Below are 21,372 nucleotides of genomic sequence, written 5' to 3' on the forward strand. Positions count from 1 at the left end.
ATGGCTGATATTCAGGTTGAATGCCACAAGGAAAAACATGCAGGAACCTATAGAGGAGTTCATCTTTCCAAAAAGGGGACCATTTACAAAGTGTGTCTGGAGAATATGGGTCAAAAAGGACCTCCTGATTAGAACACAAGTCTGTAAGGAATGTTCTGCAAGAACTGACCATGTAGCTCAGGTACAGAGAGCTGGCTGGGATTGTGCTTTCAGTTTACATCCTGTCATTATTGTTGCAGGAAATGTCCAGTGAGGATACTGTTGAGAAAAACACAGACAGGAAAAGCTTGTGTTTTAACCCACTCACTGCTGGCGTGATTTTACTTAATTCTATTATCAACCTTTCCCCTCCATCAAAAACCAAATTAGATTAATTTTAAATGAAGTATTTATGTTGACAAAAGAGATATTTCTCATACAGCCAAAGAAAAATGTACGCGGACATTTAGATTTTGACAACACACTTAACACGGCCCCCACCATCCTAGCACAAGGTCCCACAATTATTACAAATATAACACGTCATCAGGGTGAAATTGGAAAATGTACCACAAATATTTCAACAGGCTGCACTTTTTCTTGATGATTTCATGTTTCCGCAACGTTCATACATTTCCTATTGTATTGGGTTATAACACGCTCATCCTAGTATCTAATGGAAAATGGCAGCACCTGAAAATGTTAAGTGCACATTATCTACTGCTAGGGGTATATTTACTAAAGTGCGGGTTTGTAGAAGTGGAGATGTTGCCCATAGCAACCAATGAGATTTGACTTAACATTTATCTAGCACCTTCTAGAAGATAATATCTAGAATCTGGTTGCTATGGGCAATATCTCCACTTCTAAAAAAAAAAAAAACACACACTTTAGTGAATATACCTCCTAGTGTAGGCAGGGCCAGCAACACTACCATTATGCAAACCTAGGCAATTGCGTAGCGAGCATCTAGAACACTCATTGAGAGATACATGAAGGGGTGCTCAAACATCGATGGAGGTAATTAGGTGGAAATCCATGAGAGTTCTAAACCTAATTACTGGAGGAATTCATCATTCCTCCTCTCCATAAGTGTCTATTCCGAAAAGCTGTCATTTTTGCGATGACAGCTTTTCTGAAAATAGATACTTTTCCCTGCCTATACTACCTTACCGCAGCTGTAATCAGTGCTGCGCATGAGCCGTTACTTACACAAAAGCGACACATGAACAGCACTGATTATAGCTGTGGTAATTCTGTGTTTGTCCGTGGAAATTAACGCAGATGCACTTAACCAGGAGATATCAGTGATATGTGTTAAGTGTGTTAATGAATACTAAAAAAAATTGTAACTAAAAGGAAAATGTCCTTAAAACCGTTATTTTAGTGTTGATGAATAGGCCCCTATGTGCTGCAGTTACCATTTCCTGCATGATTGTATGCAGAAAAGTGTTACCAATTTTGCAGCTATCACCCCTTCATAAGTGATCAGAATGACAGGGACGCTATGCGCCCGTGTTCTTCATCGCCACTATACCTAGATAGGGCCCCAAAGTGTTGTGAAAAAAGTTACGAATGGTTAGGGACACTGACCGTTTCCTCAACTGCAGTTATCGTTGCCGCACCACAGAACTGTCCCTGGCTGTCGGAATATGCAGCCTGGGACTGTGCATACAAAAGTTAAGGTAAAAGTTATTTGAATACATGCCTTCAGTAATTGGCCCTGCTTCTCCTTGATAATGGGCGAAGCAGGGCCATGCAGTTACTGAACGTTAGGAACATCTCCCCCTCAATGATTGACCAGGTCTTTATCAGATGTTTTAATGTCCCTGCGATGACATCACACACAGCACCAGCCGCTTATTTCTGGTGAAGCAGCTGCTCCTCCAGTTTGGCGATGGGCTGAAATTATGGCATTCGGCCACACATGGGTGTAGCTATAGTGGGTGCAGGGGATGCTATTGCTAGAAGCCCAGAGGATTAGAGGGCCCTGGACCAGGTTATATAGTTGCATAACAATTTTACGGATTAGCCTGCTAAGCAACTGAGTACGAACCATTGCCCAGCCTGAATGACGTGCATAAAGTTAATAGAAGTTAGAGACAGCCAGAGCTTGCGAACAACAAAAATTCATAGGCGTGTTTGTTTGGAATGCTGCGTAGCGTTACGATGGCTGATGTCAGGCCAATGTGGCCTCCAAGAAATGTACAGGATTCAACAAACAGATCGGCTGAAAACCAGTCCTTTACTGACAGGCGTGTACATGGAATCTGCAGTCACAGTACATTCTCCTCTGCAATGTCAGCCTGGGTGTACTCCTTTACAATTTCCTTACAGTCTCACCCATAGTTTGGTATTTCTTACAGCTTGTGCCATTAGCTTGTTTACTTCCTGCCAAGAACAAATTCTCTATGCAAGACAGCACACTTTGGGCATCTAACAGCATCGGTCGCCCATAGTTAGTTACGGCTCTGCAAATGGATACATTCCATACTTGCCTACTTTTGAAAAAGTATTTCAGGGAGATTGTGAAAGCAGCACCTATGAGAGCGCATTAAAGTGGACGTGTACGGCTACCTCTGAGAGGCCTGCCAAAAACGTGATTTCCATCCAAATATATGTGAGCCCCAGAGCAGTTAGATCGCCACTGACAATCAAGGAGAGTTGGAAAGTATGATACACTCCCACTAGAGCTGCAGATATACAGTTTTGATTGACCGGGATTTAAAATCAACCAGGTCCCTCAAACTGAAATAAAAACCTGCGTTCCTCTCTTGGCAGGTGGCTGTACAATGAATTGTACATGCCTTTGTTGTTATCTGGCCAGAGACCTTTTTGCTGCCCAGCCTGATTAGAAGAACCAACCGCAACAAAAACAGATTCTCATGTGATACTCTGAAAAGCAAGAAGCAAGCATGAATAATGCTGGCAGAGTGCACTATGAAATACACGATTCTGAAGTTATCTAATAGAAAAAAGGATTTGATTAGCATAATGTCACATGCAAAAAAAAAAAATATATAATATATCTCACACACACACACACACACACACTACTGTAACTGGGGGGCTGGCGATGTGGGACTAAGGGCCTGCTTCATTACGGATTGCAACCGTAATGTTTAGCAAGACTGCGAAAACATCGGTACAATCGAGTGCCTCACGCACACTTGCACAAGTTTCAACCTTACTCAGAAATTGCTAACTTCAGCGCACGCTATAAAGCCTCAGGCTGTGTACGGCATCGCAGTGGCTAATATATGTACGCCCATGCAAAGGCGTCGAAACACACTGGCACACCTGCGTTCCCCTGATCACAGCGAGACCCTGTCAACATTCTCTATGTCAACATTCTGAATGTTGAACTCATTATACCACGCCCTTTAGAACAAAGAACGCTCTTCCACATACGGCACGCAGAAGTGACAGGTGGTCATTACACAATATGTAGACTTTTTGGGGGGTTTTGCCATTTTCAAGTTTATTTTTATTGTCTTGAACATACTGAGCACACAAATATCAAATTAGTAATGCTCACAGTATTCCATTATAATGACATATACCAATTTGCTAGGTTAATACAAGGAGTTGGAAAAACAATTAAACTATTTTGTCAGGATTTATAGCAAGAAGACAAGATAACCACAGAGTAATATATCTCCATTAGTGTTGCACATACTAAAAACCTTCTCAATAAACTTATCTGCTGTCGACAATAAGAAATTCGTCCTTTACTCCAAGTCAAATATAGTAATAATAATAATAAAATTATTAATAATAATAATAATAATAATAATAATAAGTGTATAAATCATTGGCCAGACACAGCAACTATAGTGTAATATTTCAGCAAACTTCATTATAGACATAACTGTATATAAAAAAGGTGGCGTGTTTAGTGCTCCAGACAAGCTGGAGATGGTCAAAACTCTACATGTAAGGTCCATGATCACAGGCCTTGATTCAGAGCCGGACGCTCTGACAGAGCGCTCGCTCTGAATCAGGGCCGGGTTTTTTTTTTGTTTGTTTGTTTGTTTTTAGAACGGCGTCCTGGCCGCTCACATAGCTGTGGGTGACCATCCGGCTTGCGACTAGACCCTTGTGGTAGGGTCTCGTGGCCGCAAGCCCCAGAGAGATTTCGGCTCTGACAGAGCCGGAATCTCTCCACATGTCAGTGGGGCCGCCCCCAAACGGCAGGCGCTCTCATGGGAACGCCTCAGTTTGGGAAGTCACGGCCCCGGCCCGCCCACCAAAGGGGGCAAGCTGTACTCAACATCGACAGCTCGTCCCCTTTGGTGCGAGACCCGGAGCAACGGAATGCCATCCGGGTCTCGCGCATGTGCACGACGGAGCCGGCTCCGTTGTGCGCATGCGCTCTGGACCACCATCGACCCGGTTGCGAGCGCCCAGTGCTTGCGACCGGGTCTGAATCAGGCCCACAGTCCAAACAACAACTACACTCCTGCAAAATGTTGAATACAGCAATAGTACTGGTTACATCAAGATTTCATCAGAGCTGTGACCCCTCTGATTATTCCAGTTATTGTGAGCTCTATTTATTAACATTATTTTTACTAAAATAAAGTGAAAAAGGGTGTTTTCACACCCTTTTCACATTATTTTAGTTTCACCTGTAGTTACTATAGGACAATTGGAGTAGAATTAGTAAAATTCTACTCCAACCCCTAATTATCACTTATTTTTAGTAAAGCAGATCGCATTTCCCATAATTGTAATGGGAAATGTGATCCGACCATAGTTACTAAAAATAAATTGTAAAAAAATACCGTGGAAGCCCTGTGATAACAACGCCACCTGAAGGTGGCGTTATCCAGGGTCTCCCCCGGTTACCGGGCTCCTACTCTGCTCTAACAGGGAGAGCAGAGGCGGGAGCCGGTACCAGTAATCAGCTATGTGGTCTAAATAGACCGCAAGCTGATTGCTGTAAAAAAAAAAAAAAAAGAAACATTTTTTTTTTTTCTACTTACCTGAATCCAGGGACCGGTGATCGGGCCTCCGGTGATGGCTCCTCTCCGGTCAGCTGGTCTCCCACAGTGCACTGTATTTTTCCGAAAATACCGCGACTAGAGTGCGGATGGGATCCGCAGGTACAGAGCTTTATCGCAAGCTCTGTCCCTGCAAGGGATTTATAGTAAATCCCTGTGATATTGCCTGAATTCGCAATGCAAATTCACTCGGTAATATCACACTACAATCCGCATTCAATATGCGGATTGTAGTAAATAGAGCCATCCTCAAAAAAAAAAAATAAACTCAATCAACAAGTCATTGTGTTTCAGCCAATCCCAAATCAGTTGGTATAAACATTTCACCCTATTGGGATCTCATATGGATGGCTTCTCAGTTATAAACATAAAATAACATTAACATACAAAGATCACAAAAAAAAAAAATACACTTCAAATCAATTTACAACTTTCATTGCTGAATTTTATAATAATTAAAGCAGTTTTTCTTGGTACCACATCTGCTATTGCTATCCTGCTAGGATGATAGTATAGGAGAACAGCCTGTGGTCTTTAGAATGTAAGCTCCAACGAGCAGGGCCTCTTCCCTCATGTGCTTCGCCTTACTTACCATGTCCTTGTCCTGCATTGAATAAATCACTGGTTTCTTGTTCACTTGTTTATGTACTTTGTAAGGCGCTGCAGAACACTTTTGGCACATCATATTATTATTATTATTATTATTATTATTTCGTAGTGAAGCAGTCCTTGATAAATGCTTCTCCATGATTTGCCCCAGCAATGGCCATCGCATCCTGCACAGAATATTATATAGGGGGTCATTTTCACTGGACTTAGAGGGTCCTCTCTCTTTCTCAAATTTGGACCTACAGTAACTTTGGTTTGAAAAAGAGGGGGTATTACAGATCATTTCCAGGTGTATATTCCTGCGGCACAGCTGCATTTAATACAACATATACAGTGCTGCCTAGATGGACCTTGTAGAACCACAACTCCCATAATCAAGGGTTTACTAAATCTGATTACACCAATTTTGATTTGAAAACACTCCTACTGAATAAACATTAAACTTATAAAACCTAAAAAAGAAAAATGAACAGATAGAGAAAAAAAAAATATTCAGATGCAGAGTAGGGATTTATACAGTGCAGCTAAAAATAGGGACTGTCTCCTGAGACTAGACATGAAAACTATGGTGTAATTGGATTGCTTTCAGAACAAAATAGGAAGGCAATGCATTTTAATAAACCGGTTTCAAAAGATCATCTGAGTCGTACGCTTCTGTTTTGTCTGGCATTTTGTGGAGTCAAATATTTAGAAATTATTCCAATCCAAACATGTTATACTAGCTGCCCTAAGCTGGGTACACACCTTACAGATATTTGCAGATCACTCCATGTGGAGATATATCTGCAGATGATGGTTGTTCATACACACTGAACAACGATCATCTGACCGCGAGTCGCGCCACCCTTACCATTGCCTACGCTGCAAGTGTACGGGCGGTCGGCTGATCGCCCGTACACACATCGCAACGGACAGGTATATCTGCCATCGGCTGTACAGCACAGCCGACGCAATATGTCTGAACGACGTCATTCACTGACATATCGCTGGTACACACTGGCCAACGGGCACACGTTATATTGGCCGATCAATTGATCGCCCAATATATCTGCCAGTGTGTACCCAGCATAAATGCAAGATTTATTTTTCTTTTTTTTTACTGCTAAAAGTGATTATCTGTAGTCTTACAGGAAAATCTGTGCAAGTAAAAATACTGTACAAATTATAGCATGATATTTTTTTCCCCAAGCAAACTCCTGATTTATGGACATTGTACCCAACATTATAATATATTGCCAAACTCCTTCCTGTATGGACCCAACAGTGTGAGCGAGACATTAGTAATTACTAGCATTTGTCAACTTTGCTCAATCTCCTGGATGAAGACCTATAAGGGGGGGTGGGGGGGGACTAAAGAATTCGATGAACGGAGGGGTGAATTATTAAAGACCATAGGCTTCTTTATAATGGGTGTAAGGTGTGCGGTGCACACTGGCCCCTGCATCCAGGGGGGCCCAGACTACACACCCTGCACCCATTGTTGATAAATACTTACCTCTCCGTAGATTCCGATGTGCTGCTATGGCAGGCACCATTTTCCCGGAGACCTGAGCTGCGCAGTAGATTCTGGTATGAAGCCAGAACCTACAGTGCTCACGCTGACACCAGACAGAGAGGAGGGGGCCCAAACGGAGGCTGCTAATCGGCCCTCTCCTCTCTTAAAACAGCCCTGTTAAAGACTCTTGCAGGACAGATCAGTCAACTTTACACATATACTGTAAATGTGTTTGAGACACACAGACATTCTATACACCAGTCAAAGTCTTAGAACACACCCATTTTTCAAGTTTTTATTGAAATGTACCCAACTAAAATCATAGAACAAATAAGCAACTGTAGACAGCAGCGGAACTAGCGAGTGGTGGACCCAGGTGTAAAAATATGCTTTGCCCCTCCCCTCACCAGCTAAAGAAAAACAAGAAGCTGTTAGCATCTTAGCTCATCCTGTGTCTCTCCAGCCTTATCCCCAACTGTGTCTCTCAGTCTTATCCTCGCCTGTGTTGCACCAGCCTCAACCCTCATCTCTCCATGCCTATCTCCAGCCTCATCCCCATGCCTCTCCATCAGCAGCCATCAACTCTTATCCCCTGTATCTCTCAGCCTCATTCCCAAGCCCCTGTGTTTCTCAGCTTTATTTTCCCCAGCCCCTGTGTCGGTCATACCCCCCCTTGAAACCACAGCCTGCCAGCGCTTGGCGATTACATCACCAGGAAGTGCTCATGCTGTAAACGGAATCCAGGTCGGATGATCCGGGTTACCCATTATCACTGCTGGGTTACACAGGTTGTTCCAACGTTAAACCCTGCAAGCTACCCGGGTTAGATTGTCGGGTCACTCGATCCGGGAATCCAACCCTTGCCTCTTTCACACCTAGCAGAAACCCGGGTTAATCCTGCAATAACCTGGGATTTTGCTGCTAGTCTGACAGGGGTATCAGCTTCATTTTCTCCAGACCACGGACGGGATGCAGCAATAGTAGGAATGTGGTCAAACCCTCAAATTGCGGGTTTGACAGCATTTCTCATATGCACCAAGCCCCGGAATGCGATACACTCTGGGGCATGGTTGCAATAGGTAACGCCATCTTCCTGATGGCGTTACCCATAGAAGCCTATGGGTTTCTATCGGGAGAGTGCAGAGATCGTAATCCAAATCCCTACCAGCACCCCCTACAATGCGTGTATCCTTCTGCCGCCAGAGGGGTTTCTGAGTCATAGACCCGGTAAGGGATGCTCTTAACCACAGAGTGGTTCTTTGCGGTGTTCGTCATGCATACCGGCATTGGTAACGCTTGCATGCATGCGAAGACAGGCAGGATGCATCACATTCACCCCTTATACTATGCCATGTCTTCCCTCCACCATGGCATGCAACCCTTATTCCTGCCAAAGATCTTCCATCGGCCTTGGCATACACCTTTTATTTCACAGAACATCTTGCCTGATCAAGGCAAGCAGCCCTCATCTCCCACCACACGTCTTCCATGAGATGTGGCATGCACCCCTCATACTTCTTACTACATGCCTTCCCTGAGCCATACAATGCCATTAGCCCTGCACTTGGTGGTCTCCCTACTACACAGCAATACACAGCTCTGCAAGCAGAATGTTTGTCCCTCCATAATGATGCATTAATGTCATCCCCAGCCTAGGAGACGCATGCAGGAGTCTCAGTTGTGAGTGAAGCTGCCTGGTAGAAGAATCAGGTGTAGTATGTTATGTCGACAGTCACAATGTCAACATGTGATGTCTACAGTAAGCATTTTTTTCTCTCACTATTTTAGCCCTAACCCTATCTATCCCTAAGCCTAGCACTAAGGATACTTTGGAAATTGTGACTGTCAACGTGCACAATGTCAACAAAATGTACACATTGGCATTGTGTATGTCGAAATAACGTCCATGTTGACATTCAGAACATGGTCTTATTGTTAAATCATGCAACTGTCTGAATGTAAGAGTACCACTTTAGTCTTTTGTGTCGGATCACAGGAGCCCTAAACCAACATTACAGGGTAAAGGATTTCTAGGAATCACTAAACTCCGGAATTCCGCTCTAGCGAGGACACTGCAGTGGTTGCTTAGGCCTAGAATCTGCAGAAGATAAGCACACACATTTGTCAATACAAGCATATCACAGTGCTACCACTGTGTACAGAGAGCAATTACTGGCTCTTCATTTACCTTTAAAAAGTCTACAAACTAAACTTGAAAGGTTTGAAGAAAAGCAACTGCTGCTCCTTAAGGAATATGTGTATTTTCTTACGTGCAGAAGTTCTTTGCGAGTGCCAACACTTGCTGCGTTTGATTAGTTACAGCAACAAGAGCTTATAAAGTCTCAGCTAACGAATTGTACAAACATTCTGCCACAGAAGCAAGACGATGTAGGCGGGGATGTGGGTTAACCTATTCTGTTAGGAAAAGTTGAGTAGAATTGTTTACCCCATTCATTCTATCAGCAAGAGTAAAGCTGGGTACACACTAAATGTGTGTACCCAGCGATACTGGCAGCGACGGGACCTGGCATCGGTAAGTGCAGACACCCTTTCCAATGCCGGCATTGATAAACGATGCGAGGGGGAGGGGAGCCTGGCCATGCTGCATTCGGCAGCACGGCATTGCTAACGATATCCCCAGATTGAGCTGCATGTACAGACGACTGGGGATATCGTTAACAACCTGCGGGAGCGCGCATCTTTAACAATCTAGTACGTACACACTAGACGATGTGAACGATATATTGTACGATACGCTCAATTTCAGCCGGATCGTACGATATATGGTTTAGTGTGTACGTACCTTTACTATGTAAACTTTAACCAATATGATCCAAACAACACACAAGTGGTGAGCAGATATAAAAAGTTATAAACAATTAATGTGAAAAATGGTAAAATAAATACTGAGCGCTATGTGTATATGACTAATAGTAATGTGGCACCTGTGAAAAATAAAAATTGGTTAAAACAATTTTGTTTATAGCTCCTTTTGGAGAATTTTGGTGGATCCCTTTGTGGAGTGGACTAACATTTCCGCCCGCAAAAGTAGATGTAAACTGTCTCTCCCTACCTTACCCTTCCTGAGACCAACCGCTCCGTCTCCTCCACGTGCGGTGTTTCCGGATGTGGTGATGGTTGGGGAGTCGGAGAGCTGAAGCCTGGCCTTGGCTACAGAGAGCTATAGCCAAGGCCAGGCTTCAGCTCTCCGACTCCCCAACCATCACCACATCCGGAACCACCGCACGTGGAGGAGACGGAGCGGTTGGTCTCAGGAAGGGTAAGGTAGGGAGAGACAGTTTACATCTACTTTTGCGGGCGGAAATGTTAGTCCACTCCACGAAGGGATCCACCAAAATTCTCCAAAAGGAGCTATAAACAAAATTGTTTTAACCAATTTTTATTTTTCACAGGTGCCACATTACTATTAGTCATATACACATAGCGCTCAGTATTTATTTTATTATTCTTGCCATTTCTAATTGAGCAGCTGAAAACACCAGAGCGCGGTGGTACATTTATTTCTTTACAATGTGAAAAATGGACCAAATAGGATGACCACACACAATCATACGATAGTGGACAGTAGTAATGAAGGGTTCCAGCAAGCTTCCATTAAAAACTCAAGACATAGGGATCTATTTACTAAGCCTTGGATGGAGATAAAGTGGACAGAGATAAAGTACCAACCAACCAGATCCTGTCATTTTGCCTGTGACATGGCAGTTAGGAGCAGATTGGCTGGTACTTTATCTCTAGACGCCATGGTATGTTGATGTCAACTGAGTTACTTCTGGGCCCCCACCTACTAACAAATTAATCACAGTTCCCACGGCTTAATCCCAGACAGAGTTTGTAACCTGGCCTCAGCAAAACATGATATGCATTTCTGAAAGAGAAATGTGTAACTAATTGCCTGGCTAATCAAAGTGGTTCCAGCCCTGCGGAGAGCCTGAATTCCCACAGGTTTCAGGAAAACATTTCAGATAATCGAACAGCAAATACTTTCAATAGAAAAACTGTAGAGAGAAGTAAAATACTGATCAAATTAACAACTGGCACATGGAGTCATAGGGGGAAACAGATGTAACAATGGCAATAAAAAAAAAAATAAAAAAAAGGGAGAACAAGAACATTTTTATGTTATTGAAGTTGCTCAACAATAAAGAAAAAAAACACACTACACAAGGGTAAACAATTGCCAGAATGCTAACTTAGTGTGTGGATCATGTGCACAGGCCTGCTGTGCGTGTGGCGATTGTGTGCTGACAAATTCCATAGTCATGTTACGCTGAAAGTCCAGTTGGTATTTTAGAGTCATCAATTGCGTTTGAAATGCAGAGGCGTACCAACCAGTCCCAAAGCCATTTCCATAAATTAATACAGTACAATGCACAAATTATACACCAGTGGGTATTAAGTTTGACACGGTACTACAGTCCACCAACATAAGCACAATTAGTTTTACTTTAGCTACAAAACTTAGGTGTCTATTTACTAAGCACTGTTAGGAGACGTGAAAAGTGAAGAGTGAAAAGTGATAAGGTGCCAGCCAATCAGCTTCCAACTGTCATTTTTCAAACACAGCCTGTGAGATGGCAGTTGAGAGCTTATTGGCTGGCACCTTATCACTTTTCACTCTTCACTTCTCCAACACTGCTTAGTAAATAGACCCCTTATTATTGTAAGTCAACAAAATAAATGATCCCCTTTTACATGCTGGTAAACAATCCCTATTATATTTTATTTATAAATTGCTTGACAGAAATAAACTGAGACATGAAAAGGTGTTATTGGGGGAAGAAAAAAATAAAAATAAAGAATGAGGGGCCCATTTATCAAAGTTAGTTTGAGGTAAATTCCCCGAAAACAGGTGTTTTCGGGGGTTTACCTCAAATACTAAGTATCCCCCGGATGTATGAAGGAGGGACCTCTCCGATACCTGCTGCAATCCCTCCATTGCCACCAGCAGCCGCCTCCCCCATAGGTTTCTATATCGGGAATGCAAAGATAGCGTTAGCCGCTGTAGTCTATGGGGACTTACCGCATTTCAGCCGGCGGAGGGATCTCCCAAAGTAAGCTAATTAAAAAATTATTTTTGCCTAATTAGTTATTAATGAGGGTGTCCCAGTGGTTCTGAATCAAGTCACGAAATTTTTACCTTAAAATATGGATTTTCCAGAACTTTTCACCTGGTCCCTGGTCAGGAGGTGGTGAAAACAAATTTGTGAAAATTTCTATGGAAAATTTGCACATGCGATTTCTGCGGACTAATAGGATAGCCCGATAAATATTTGGTCGCAGGAGAAGCCGTTTTCCATGAAAATGCAGCTTATCACGGCTAATAGGCTAACCCCCTAAGAAAAGCATGATTGAACATATCTGATAAGAGAAAGGAACTGTTGCCCAGTGAAGGTGGTCTCCCAAAGTGAACTGGATTCACCAAGTAGGAGAGCATGACCAGGGCTTTGTTGTAAAGATTATTTCCTATTGAGATGTAGTCATTAGGTCGACATTACAAGGTTGACGGTCAACAGGCTCAAGCTGGGTACATACTGCACACTGGCAGATATATTGGCCAATCAATTGATTGGCCAATTCATCAGGTGCCCGTCTGCCAGTGCGTACCAGCGACGTCGTTCACAGACATATCGCGTTGGCTGTGCTGCACAGCTGATGCCCAATATATCTGTAGAAATATTGGGGCATCGTGCTGTGTGTACGGGCGGTCAGCCGAAACGCCCCCTGGCCAGCGGGACCCACCCCCCTCCAACACACAGATGATGGTTGGTCAGTGTGTACAAACAACCGTCTGCAAATCACTCAATCTGCAGATATATCGGTGTGTACCCAGCTTTAGGCTCCAGGGATGGGGGAGGGGGTTAGGAGGGTGAAGCTGGGTACACTGATAGATTATATTGGCCGATCAATTGATCGGACAATAAATCTTCTGCCCGTAAGCCAGCGTATGCCCACGAAATGTCTGAATGACGTCGTTCACAGACATATCGCATTGGCTGTGCTACACAGCCGATGGATATACATGTCTGCATACATACAGTATCTGTCCATTAGCAAGTGTGTACGGGCGGTCTGCAGACCACCCGCATAGATGCAGCAGCCGGTCACGCCCCCCCCCCCAGTCAGCAGGACCCGCCCCCTCCTACATGATAAAATGTTTACATGGACAATGTTCACATTTTGACCATGTCAACATTATGAATGTCAGGTCATCATACCACACCCTTCCCATTGAGAACTTTCAGGTCACAGAATAACTAGTGTCGAATTATAATTTGTTGCAAGTAATAAAACAGGCTCTGGTATCCTGTGGCTCTCCAACTATCTGACTACAACTCCTAGGGCAGTATTCAATTAGAAGCAAAAAGCGTTTTTCAGCTAAACTTTTTTGCCGATGACATCCTTTTCGCCGATTCCATTGATCCCCGTATTCAATTTCAGCGAATTTTTCGCCTATGAACACCAAGCTGAAAAAAGTGCAGAATTGGGGTTTTGGGGTGCAAAGTTGCGGGAATCACCCTGCACCCTTTGGACACCCCCCCTGATGCTAACTGCATCAAAAAAATGCAAACCCCCCCACAAAGGACACCCCAAAAAAGTGTGGGGTACAATTCAAAAACTTGCAAAATAGCCTTTTGAGGGGTTCCGTAAGTATGGGGGAAGTGTATTTTTAATTGCAGGTGCTTGCTGAAAGTGCGTTTTTGGCGCTTTTTAATGCTTGACTATAGCAACTTTAAAATATGCTAGCACCCATTTTCATGTACCCCAAATTTGAAGGGAATACTTCCCCCAAAAATGCTATTCTTCACCACTTGCTGACATACGCTAAATAGCGCCTATTGAGAACATTGAAAGACCCCAAATACCTTCAACAGGGCTAATTGGGGGTACTCATAGTGAACCATTTCAGAGCATCTTTTGGGGGGTGTCAGGCTGATTTCCCCAAAAATGACAGGACTTTTCGCCTGTTTGAGTTACGCCACGCCACGTCCCGTTTTCGCAGATTTGGAATTGAATGCGGGGACACACGCGATACTTTTTCGCACATAAAAGCTGCGAAGACAGCGAAAAGTCCAGCCTCTGACATTTCGCTCCAAATTGAATAAGAGCCCTAGTCTGTCTATTCCATATAAAGAAAATAAGGGCTGGATTATATAATACAATGATGCTATAGAACCCCTGGTCAGTACTGATCTAATGAAACAGATGTCTCAAGACAGAAGCATTGCTGGTGTTGACTGTCGACCGAGAGCTTTTTTTTTTTTTTTAAACTTAAAAATAGATAAAAATTTTACAAAAGCAGAAAAAAAAAAAAAAAAAAAAAAAAACTATACAGAGGCGAAATCACGGCTGAGCTACAGGGTGGATCACTTTCCAATTTGCTTTCTAGTTTACAGGCCTATAAAAAGCAGTTTGGACGATTGTAAACTGTGGAGTTTATGGGAAATGTGCATCAATTTCAAACACAAAAGCAGAACGCATTGGTTAAATAACTTCATCCACAAAGAGTATCTTATGGTGACTAATGGCATTTAGTATGATGCCAAATGTTACTTACGGTCAAAGGTCATACACAGAACTTTAGTAAAATGTTCTCCTGCATTAAACTACATGTCAAAGACCAAGTAATAAAGGTTAAATTATTGGTGCACAAATCCAAAGAGTGTAACATATAAGATAAAGTTAAGGCTCCAGGATGTCTTACGCCTCCATGTTGACAGTGCCCCGTCCCTCCAAAACCCAACTAAAGTTTTAAACTCTCAATACAGAGTCCTGAGGCACCCAAACTAAAAGGATGTATGTTTGTAGAACAGTTTTCCATTATTTTGGACCTAAAGGGTCACAGCAAAATTCAGATCACACGTGTGCTCCTCATTTTTTACCTTTAATATTATTGGTGCCCTGTACACAGATAAATGCCTCATAAAACATACAGTATTTTGTCATAGTATAAAAGTTAGAGAGAGTCATGTTGTCAATATAGAGAACCCACCCACTGCGCAAAATGAAAAATATTTATATTAATGGAAAATAAACGTCCCTTTAGGTAAGCAATACATAGCCTCTAGTCTAGTTGCTGGCAGGAGTCTCGGTGAAACAGAATGATGGATAGCTGGAACCTCGGAACGGACATAACCTTCCAGATGTGCAACTAACATTTTAGTGTATTTCTTCTAGATTCTGTGGACTTTTTTGCCAGGATTTCTCCCCCCCTGGCCAATAATCTACTGCTAGAATACAGCTTGTTTATTTATAATTTATGGAACCATTAATGACATTTTAAAATGGGAATTCGCAACACCCCGGTAACAAATACCATGCACATAAGATATGACTTCATTCTGAAAGAAACATTTAAGGAATGTAACTAATGCAAAGTTAATTCCCACAGCAAATAGGTTTAGCTTCATAATACTTTAATTTGATCATTATAGATTATATAACCATAGGGAGTGATTGATAGACACACTGATTTAAAGCCATTGGACAAGAAGTCCAATGAAGAAGAATCATACAAATTAGGAGTTCATACAAAGTTAAATGAAGATTCGATGCACAGAACAGGTTCCAAAGGAAAGACTACAGGTGGTCTCCCATGGTACATTGTAATAAGCAGTCATTGTAGCATTCACAGTCCTAAAATGGGCATGTTGGCTGATATGAGTAGGCTTGAATAAATTATGTGGAAGAGGACCACCATTTTTATGTGCGGTCATCGCCTGATAACCCGAAAAGTAATTACAGTTCGCAGTCATCCAGTTGCTTGGCCCCAGAGCTGAACGGCCAGACAATGCCCTTATCCAATTTGGCAACAAGTAAATGGCCAAATTAGGAGACGGATTTGTTGCCTCTGCAAGGTGGCAGAGTGGCATAATCTGCTCGTATGTTGGCAGAGAAACGCAGAATGCTTAAAGTACATTTATAAAAAGCACATTTTATACCATAGTGAAAATACTAAAGGCAGTTATTAAATATGGTAGAAGAACAATTGAAATGCTACTTCAATTTCATCAGGTACTTTAAAACTGAGAGAAGAGAATTCCCTGAAGCATGTAATTGGTCAGTCACCGAACACATCACACCTCTCTTTTTAAAAATACTGGAGTGGTTGTTTAATCTTCCTTCCTCAGTGTGCCAGTGGATAGAGGTGGAAAGTAAAAGGGAGGGGGGTTAGGAAAGCCAGAATACCTAAACTCTGAGGCCTTCTGATGGACAAATTCCAGAACTGAGCCTTTGCCATTTCTGTAGGTTCTAAATCTTCTTGATCATTCCCTACTGTTCCATAAAACACTCTACACTGGATGTCTGACCCTGAAGGAATATTTGGTTGATGATGGCAAACACGGCAGCATAGACAGGGGGGCAATGTGTAACTGCTGCAGGAATTTCTTGTCTGAGAAGGGGGGGGGGGGGAGAGGGGTATAAATCAATCATTTTATACTGATAACCAAGTCAATTTTCAAAGAAACTACAGCAATTAGGACCAGGTTCATATGTTGTATTGCTCCGTCATAAAGCCATACAGCAGTACTCCATGAGAAAGAGTTGCAGTCTTCGTGTCTCTACAAAGCGGCAGGAATACAGCCCACAAGATAAATGGCCTGGAAGGTCTGGGAAGTACCTGTGTGCGGCATTACTCATTCTCTTTACAGAGGAGAGATCCAGATGAAAACTAGGAAAAGCAGCCTAGGTATCCCAATATTTTACGCAGAGCAGGCTCACATGGTGTTCTGCAGACACATCACATTTTACAAGTTTATTCACAGACCTGTCTTTAACATCTAAAACACAACCAACACACTCTGGTCATTTAAGAATTGCTCAAAAATCTACTCCCACTCCCTCAAACATCTTATTTTATGGCCCAAAATTACAGAATGGGGTTCAATTATCCACTACCACTTCAAAGCCAGCACCCACAAGGACAGAGCCGTTCTTTATACACAGACATTCCAAATACTCAGGAAGCTTCAGTAGAATATTGTGGGACACTAAAAATGGCATATTACATTTATTAATGTGGTTATATGCACAGAGGGTTATTCAGGTCTGCCAGATTATTAATAAAAAAGTTCTTATTTCATTCTTGCATGCCACATACGCGTCCCAATGTCGACAGATGACACGTCGACATCCAATGATGACACATTCAATTATTCTAAGGAATAGGGTTAGTTTAAGGCTAAAATACCAGCGATGAAAGTGTGACTGTTGGTATTCCATATGTCGACATGTCACCTTTAGGTAAGAACTGCATCAGGCAAGTTATACTCCTAGGGTACTCAGGCTGGCACATATTTATAGACCGCCCACCTTCTGGTTCATGTTTATGATATGTTCAAATTATGCTTGCTAATTTTTCCGTGCCGCAATATATACTAATGCTAAACAAAATACAGGATGATAATATATTTTTACTTGGATATTACAATAGCATGTCTAGAACTACAAATATAACATTAGTGGCCACTAACCTATAATCTCATATTAAAGCATGTTAACACTAAGGGCCTGATGCAAAGTTAAATGTAAATTGGGCACAGAAAAAAAAAAATTGTATATTTGCCCATATGGCCTACGCAGAGTTCTAGGCATCTTGCCATGTGTCTGCTACCTGCTTGGCTTGCTGCTAGTCATTACCATCCATGCACACTTAACATATACTAGGTGCAAACATTTGTCAGGAAATAATAGACCTATCTTCACTCACTTCCAATTCTTCATATCCTGCATTTGCTCCAACATGCCCTGACTGTGCCTACCTGAGAACACCCCATTACAACCTAGTATAGATGCAATCTAGAGGTGTACGACTCTTCATCACCTGTACTTACACTCAGCTTTGGGGAATGCGCAGAGCACGAAAAAAAAATAAAAAACAAACACACACAGGGCCCGATTCATAGATGGATGCTACACAGCCGCTGCGGCAATGCTAAAGTATGCAAAAGACGCCCACTGCCGCCTTCTCTGATCCGTCCATGGGATTCGTTACGTCGCTCTGGATGCCCAGGAAAATCACACTGCTGGGGCCAGTGAAGTTTTGGCATCCACTGTAAACGGGGCCAATTCGCCCTTTTCTGGAATGCTACATATGGCCGCCCCCTGGCACCAGCAGCATGTCAATCATGCTATGGAGTTTGAGGCACTTGCAAGCGACATTGCAGCCCAGATCTGCACATGCGCATATCTAAAAATATTGAATTTACATCTCTGAATTAGGCCCACAGAACGCTTCTAAAGGTGCCCATCCACTAGCAGACATTGTAACTGAGCAGTCGTTTGTCAGTCTGCGATGAGCCTGCACTGAACTAGCAGTCATTCAGTGCAGGCTCATCAATCATCTGCAAACATGCTCAACCTGACGTTATCGTCAGGTTGACCAGCATGTTCGTACTATAATAGATGTCTAAGCGACCAACGCGCACGCACATCGCTGGTCATTTTAGACATTTTTGCAAACAATTTATGAACGATTGTTATCGTTCACTCAACTTAATCATCTAGTGGATGGGCAACTTAAGACAGGTGTGTGTTCAGCTCTGCATCAAACCCAAAAGGGCCTGTGTAGAGTATGGTACTGATCAAAAGGTTTTACCTCCCCTTGCAAGGTAACCCTGGTGGACCACTAGACAAATAGTCATTAACAGGGCACCTAAATCACTGACTGGGCGAATGTCAGAAGACACTCCATATGAAATGTATTTCTGTAGCCAGGATCTCATTCATTGCTGCCAAGGGAGCTGCAATTATAATCTTTCTGAAAAGTGGGTGGCACTGCCCACTATATACCAAGAGCAAAACTCCATGAATGTATTTTATTTTTAGTGGAGCAGTATGTGAGCAGGTGGTCATAGTGCAGTTATTGGTCCAAGTTAGAGTGTAAGCACTCACAAAGCCTAATTAATTGGCCATTCCTCCTCATCCACCGACGCATCCTCATATTATACCACTTGCAGGTCCTGTCCTTTACCCGTTATGCTCAACTTTTTGGGGGGATATTATTGCACTTCTTGAAGCTTCTGCATTTTCCATTTACTTGTTGGACTTCCAATGCTTTATGTACTATTCCCTATTATCCCACTGGATAGTGAAGCAGAATTTTGTGGCGATATTATTATTATTATTATTATTATTATTATTATTATTAATAAAAAAGTAATACCTTTGACTCAACATTTGGAAAAATAAGGCAACATAGTACACCCCTGCTTACTAATACAGAGCTGCTCAATAAAATCAAGGGAACTTACATTTTTGCATTTCACAGTGTTCTATAACATAAAAAGTATTTCTTTAGGATTTTTGCTGTGTGTGTGTTCAGATCCCCTATAAGAGCCATAAATACTGAATTAACAATAGATATTGCAGAAATGCAATATTCTGTCAATAGAGCATTTAGATTTGATGAAGAGTTAAATCAAACTTAAAATTTAAGTCTGAAACACTATTCTACAGCTTGGTTAGGATAAGGTTAAAACTGTACGTGTGTTATATAAAATATCTATTCATAAAAGGTCTAATTACAACATGAGAAATACACAGACAGATTCCAGGGACAGTACATACACATGAGCTGGACACAATCCTTCCAAACGTCATTACTCCCTCTCCATTAGGGTCTGAGCAGCACTCATCCCCTAGAGGGGTGGTACTGTACCTCCACAGGACACAGTGTAGTCTGGATTAAAAATAGCCCGGGGTAAAGCCAAAACAAAAAACCTACCACCCATTAACCTGCATGTTGCCAGAAGGGGCAGCCAGAAGCAACTGTACTTTATTCTTAACGGAGTTTATGTTCAATACAAGTCTCCACACAGGGCAGCAGATTAACCAACCTTCCAGTTATTACAAAGTCCGTCGGAATTTAGTACATTTCTGCCTCAATCTCTAACTGCAGTTACACCTAAAGCTACAGGAAACCAGGAGTTGGGTCATCACCAGGTAATGTCAACCAGATGGGCGAACAGGATCCCCTTCCCAACCCAGACACAAAAGATATGACTGCATAGGAGTTTACGACTGCCAAGCTGCAATACGAGGGGGGCTGAGACATACAAGAGTGTGAATCTAGAAAGAACAGAGAGGCGGGTGGGATAGTGGGGGGAAAGGTAAAGAGCGAGCGAATGTCTGTACTTGGAATAAAAGAGGAAGCTAAAAAAAAAAAAAAAAGTAAGGCGAGAGGAGAGCGTATATTTGGGGAGAGTCAGTGAAGGGAAATGAGGATATGGCAGGGAGTGTGTGTAGCGGAACAGACTGGCTGGGGCGGGGGGGAGTTACATAGTAGCAAAAAACGGGAGAACAGAAGAACAAAAAAAAAAAAGTTTTGAATGATACTTTAAACCGATTAAATTAAGATTAATATATAATATAACCAAGAGTTAAAGTATGCAAACAAAGCAGAAACAAAATGCAACACGCTCATCATACAGTTATAAGCGTATGGCACAGTATTATCCTACAGTCATAAGAGTTCACTTCCACTCATTTGCCAAAGGGGCTCCGGAGAACTGGAGGACGAGGACAGCCAAATACCCCGCACACACAGAGCCTGGCAGGGAGGGGGATGCCCCTGGGCTACCCCCTGGCACTCACCTTTGCCTATTGGGGAGGTAGAAATCCACCGAGAAGCCAAACAAGCTGCCTTCAGGTCCGGTATACACTGCAGGCTGCTCCACATCCAAGTTAAATCCATGAACCGAGGCGAAGGTGAGGAGGAGGCTGACTGACAGCCAGACACGCGTTTCCCCTGAGCACTGCATGGCTAGCTGATACTGTCTGCCGGATTATGGGACCATGTGAAGTGGGACCTAGGAGGATGCAAGCTCACTTTGAAACACCAAAAAAAAAAAAAAACTACTCCAATGAAGAGAATAGCCCCTCCTAAAATTAGCTTCAGGGTGTTCCCTACAGAGAGAGGAGGGGTGTGCCAGCGCAGCCCCTCTCTCTCCACCTCCTTTTTGTTCACTGAACAGAGATCCTTTTACTGCTGTATGTGGATTTAATTAGGCCTCTTGTATGTGTGTTTTCTCTTCTCTCTCATTTTGCATCTTAATAACCCAAACTCCCCCAGACCGATGCCTAACGCAATTATCCTAAACCGCTTTGTTTCTGGTAAGCTGTTAATGAAATCATACGTGTGACTGGCCGGGAAGGTACACTGATTCCACATCAAAGCCACATGGGGGTAAGGGGTGTAAAAAGACCTATAGAAATGGAAAGGTACTAATGAGAAATACAAAAGGAAAAGAAAAAACTGAC

At 42.6% G+C, this 21,372-nt stretch overlaps 1 protein-coding gene across 1 annotated transcript in view; it reads right to left on the bottom strand.

Moving 5' to 3' along the window:
- The window catches only part of ITGA5 (integrin subunit alpha 5), a 97,617-nt gene extending 76,609 nt beyond the window's left edge, over positions 1–21,008 (bottom strand). Inside the window, exon 1 of the mRNA XM_088469208.1 lies at positions 20,707–21,008. Within this exon, the coding sequence (XP_088325334.1) occupies positions 20,707–20,873 (167 nt within the window). The 5' untranslated portion in view covers positions 20,874–21,008. The remainder of the gene's footprint in view (positions 1–20,706) is intronic.
- Between the last annotated feature and the right edge of the window lie 364 nt (positions 21,009–21,372).

The sequence above is a fragment of the Taudactylus pleione genome, unplaced genomic scaffold (assembly GCF_031769625.1).
Source record: "Taudactylus pleione unplaced genomic scaffold, aTauple2 ptg000089l, whole genome shotgun sequence".
NCBI classification, from domain to species: Eukaryota; Metazoa; Chordata; class Amphibia; order Anura; family Myobatrachidae; genus Taudactylus; species Taudactylus pleione.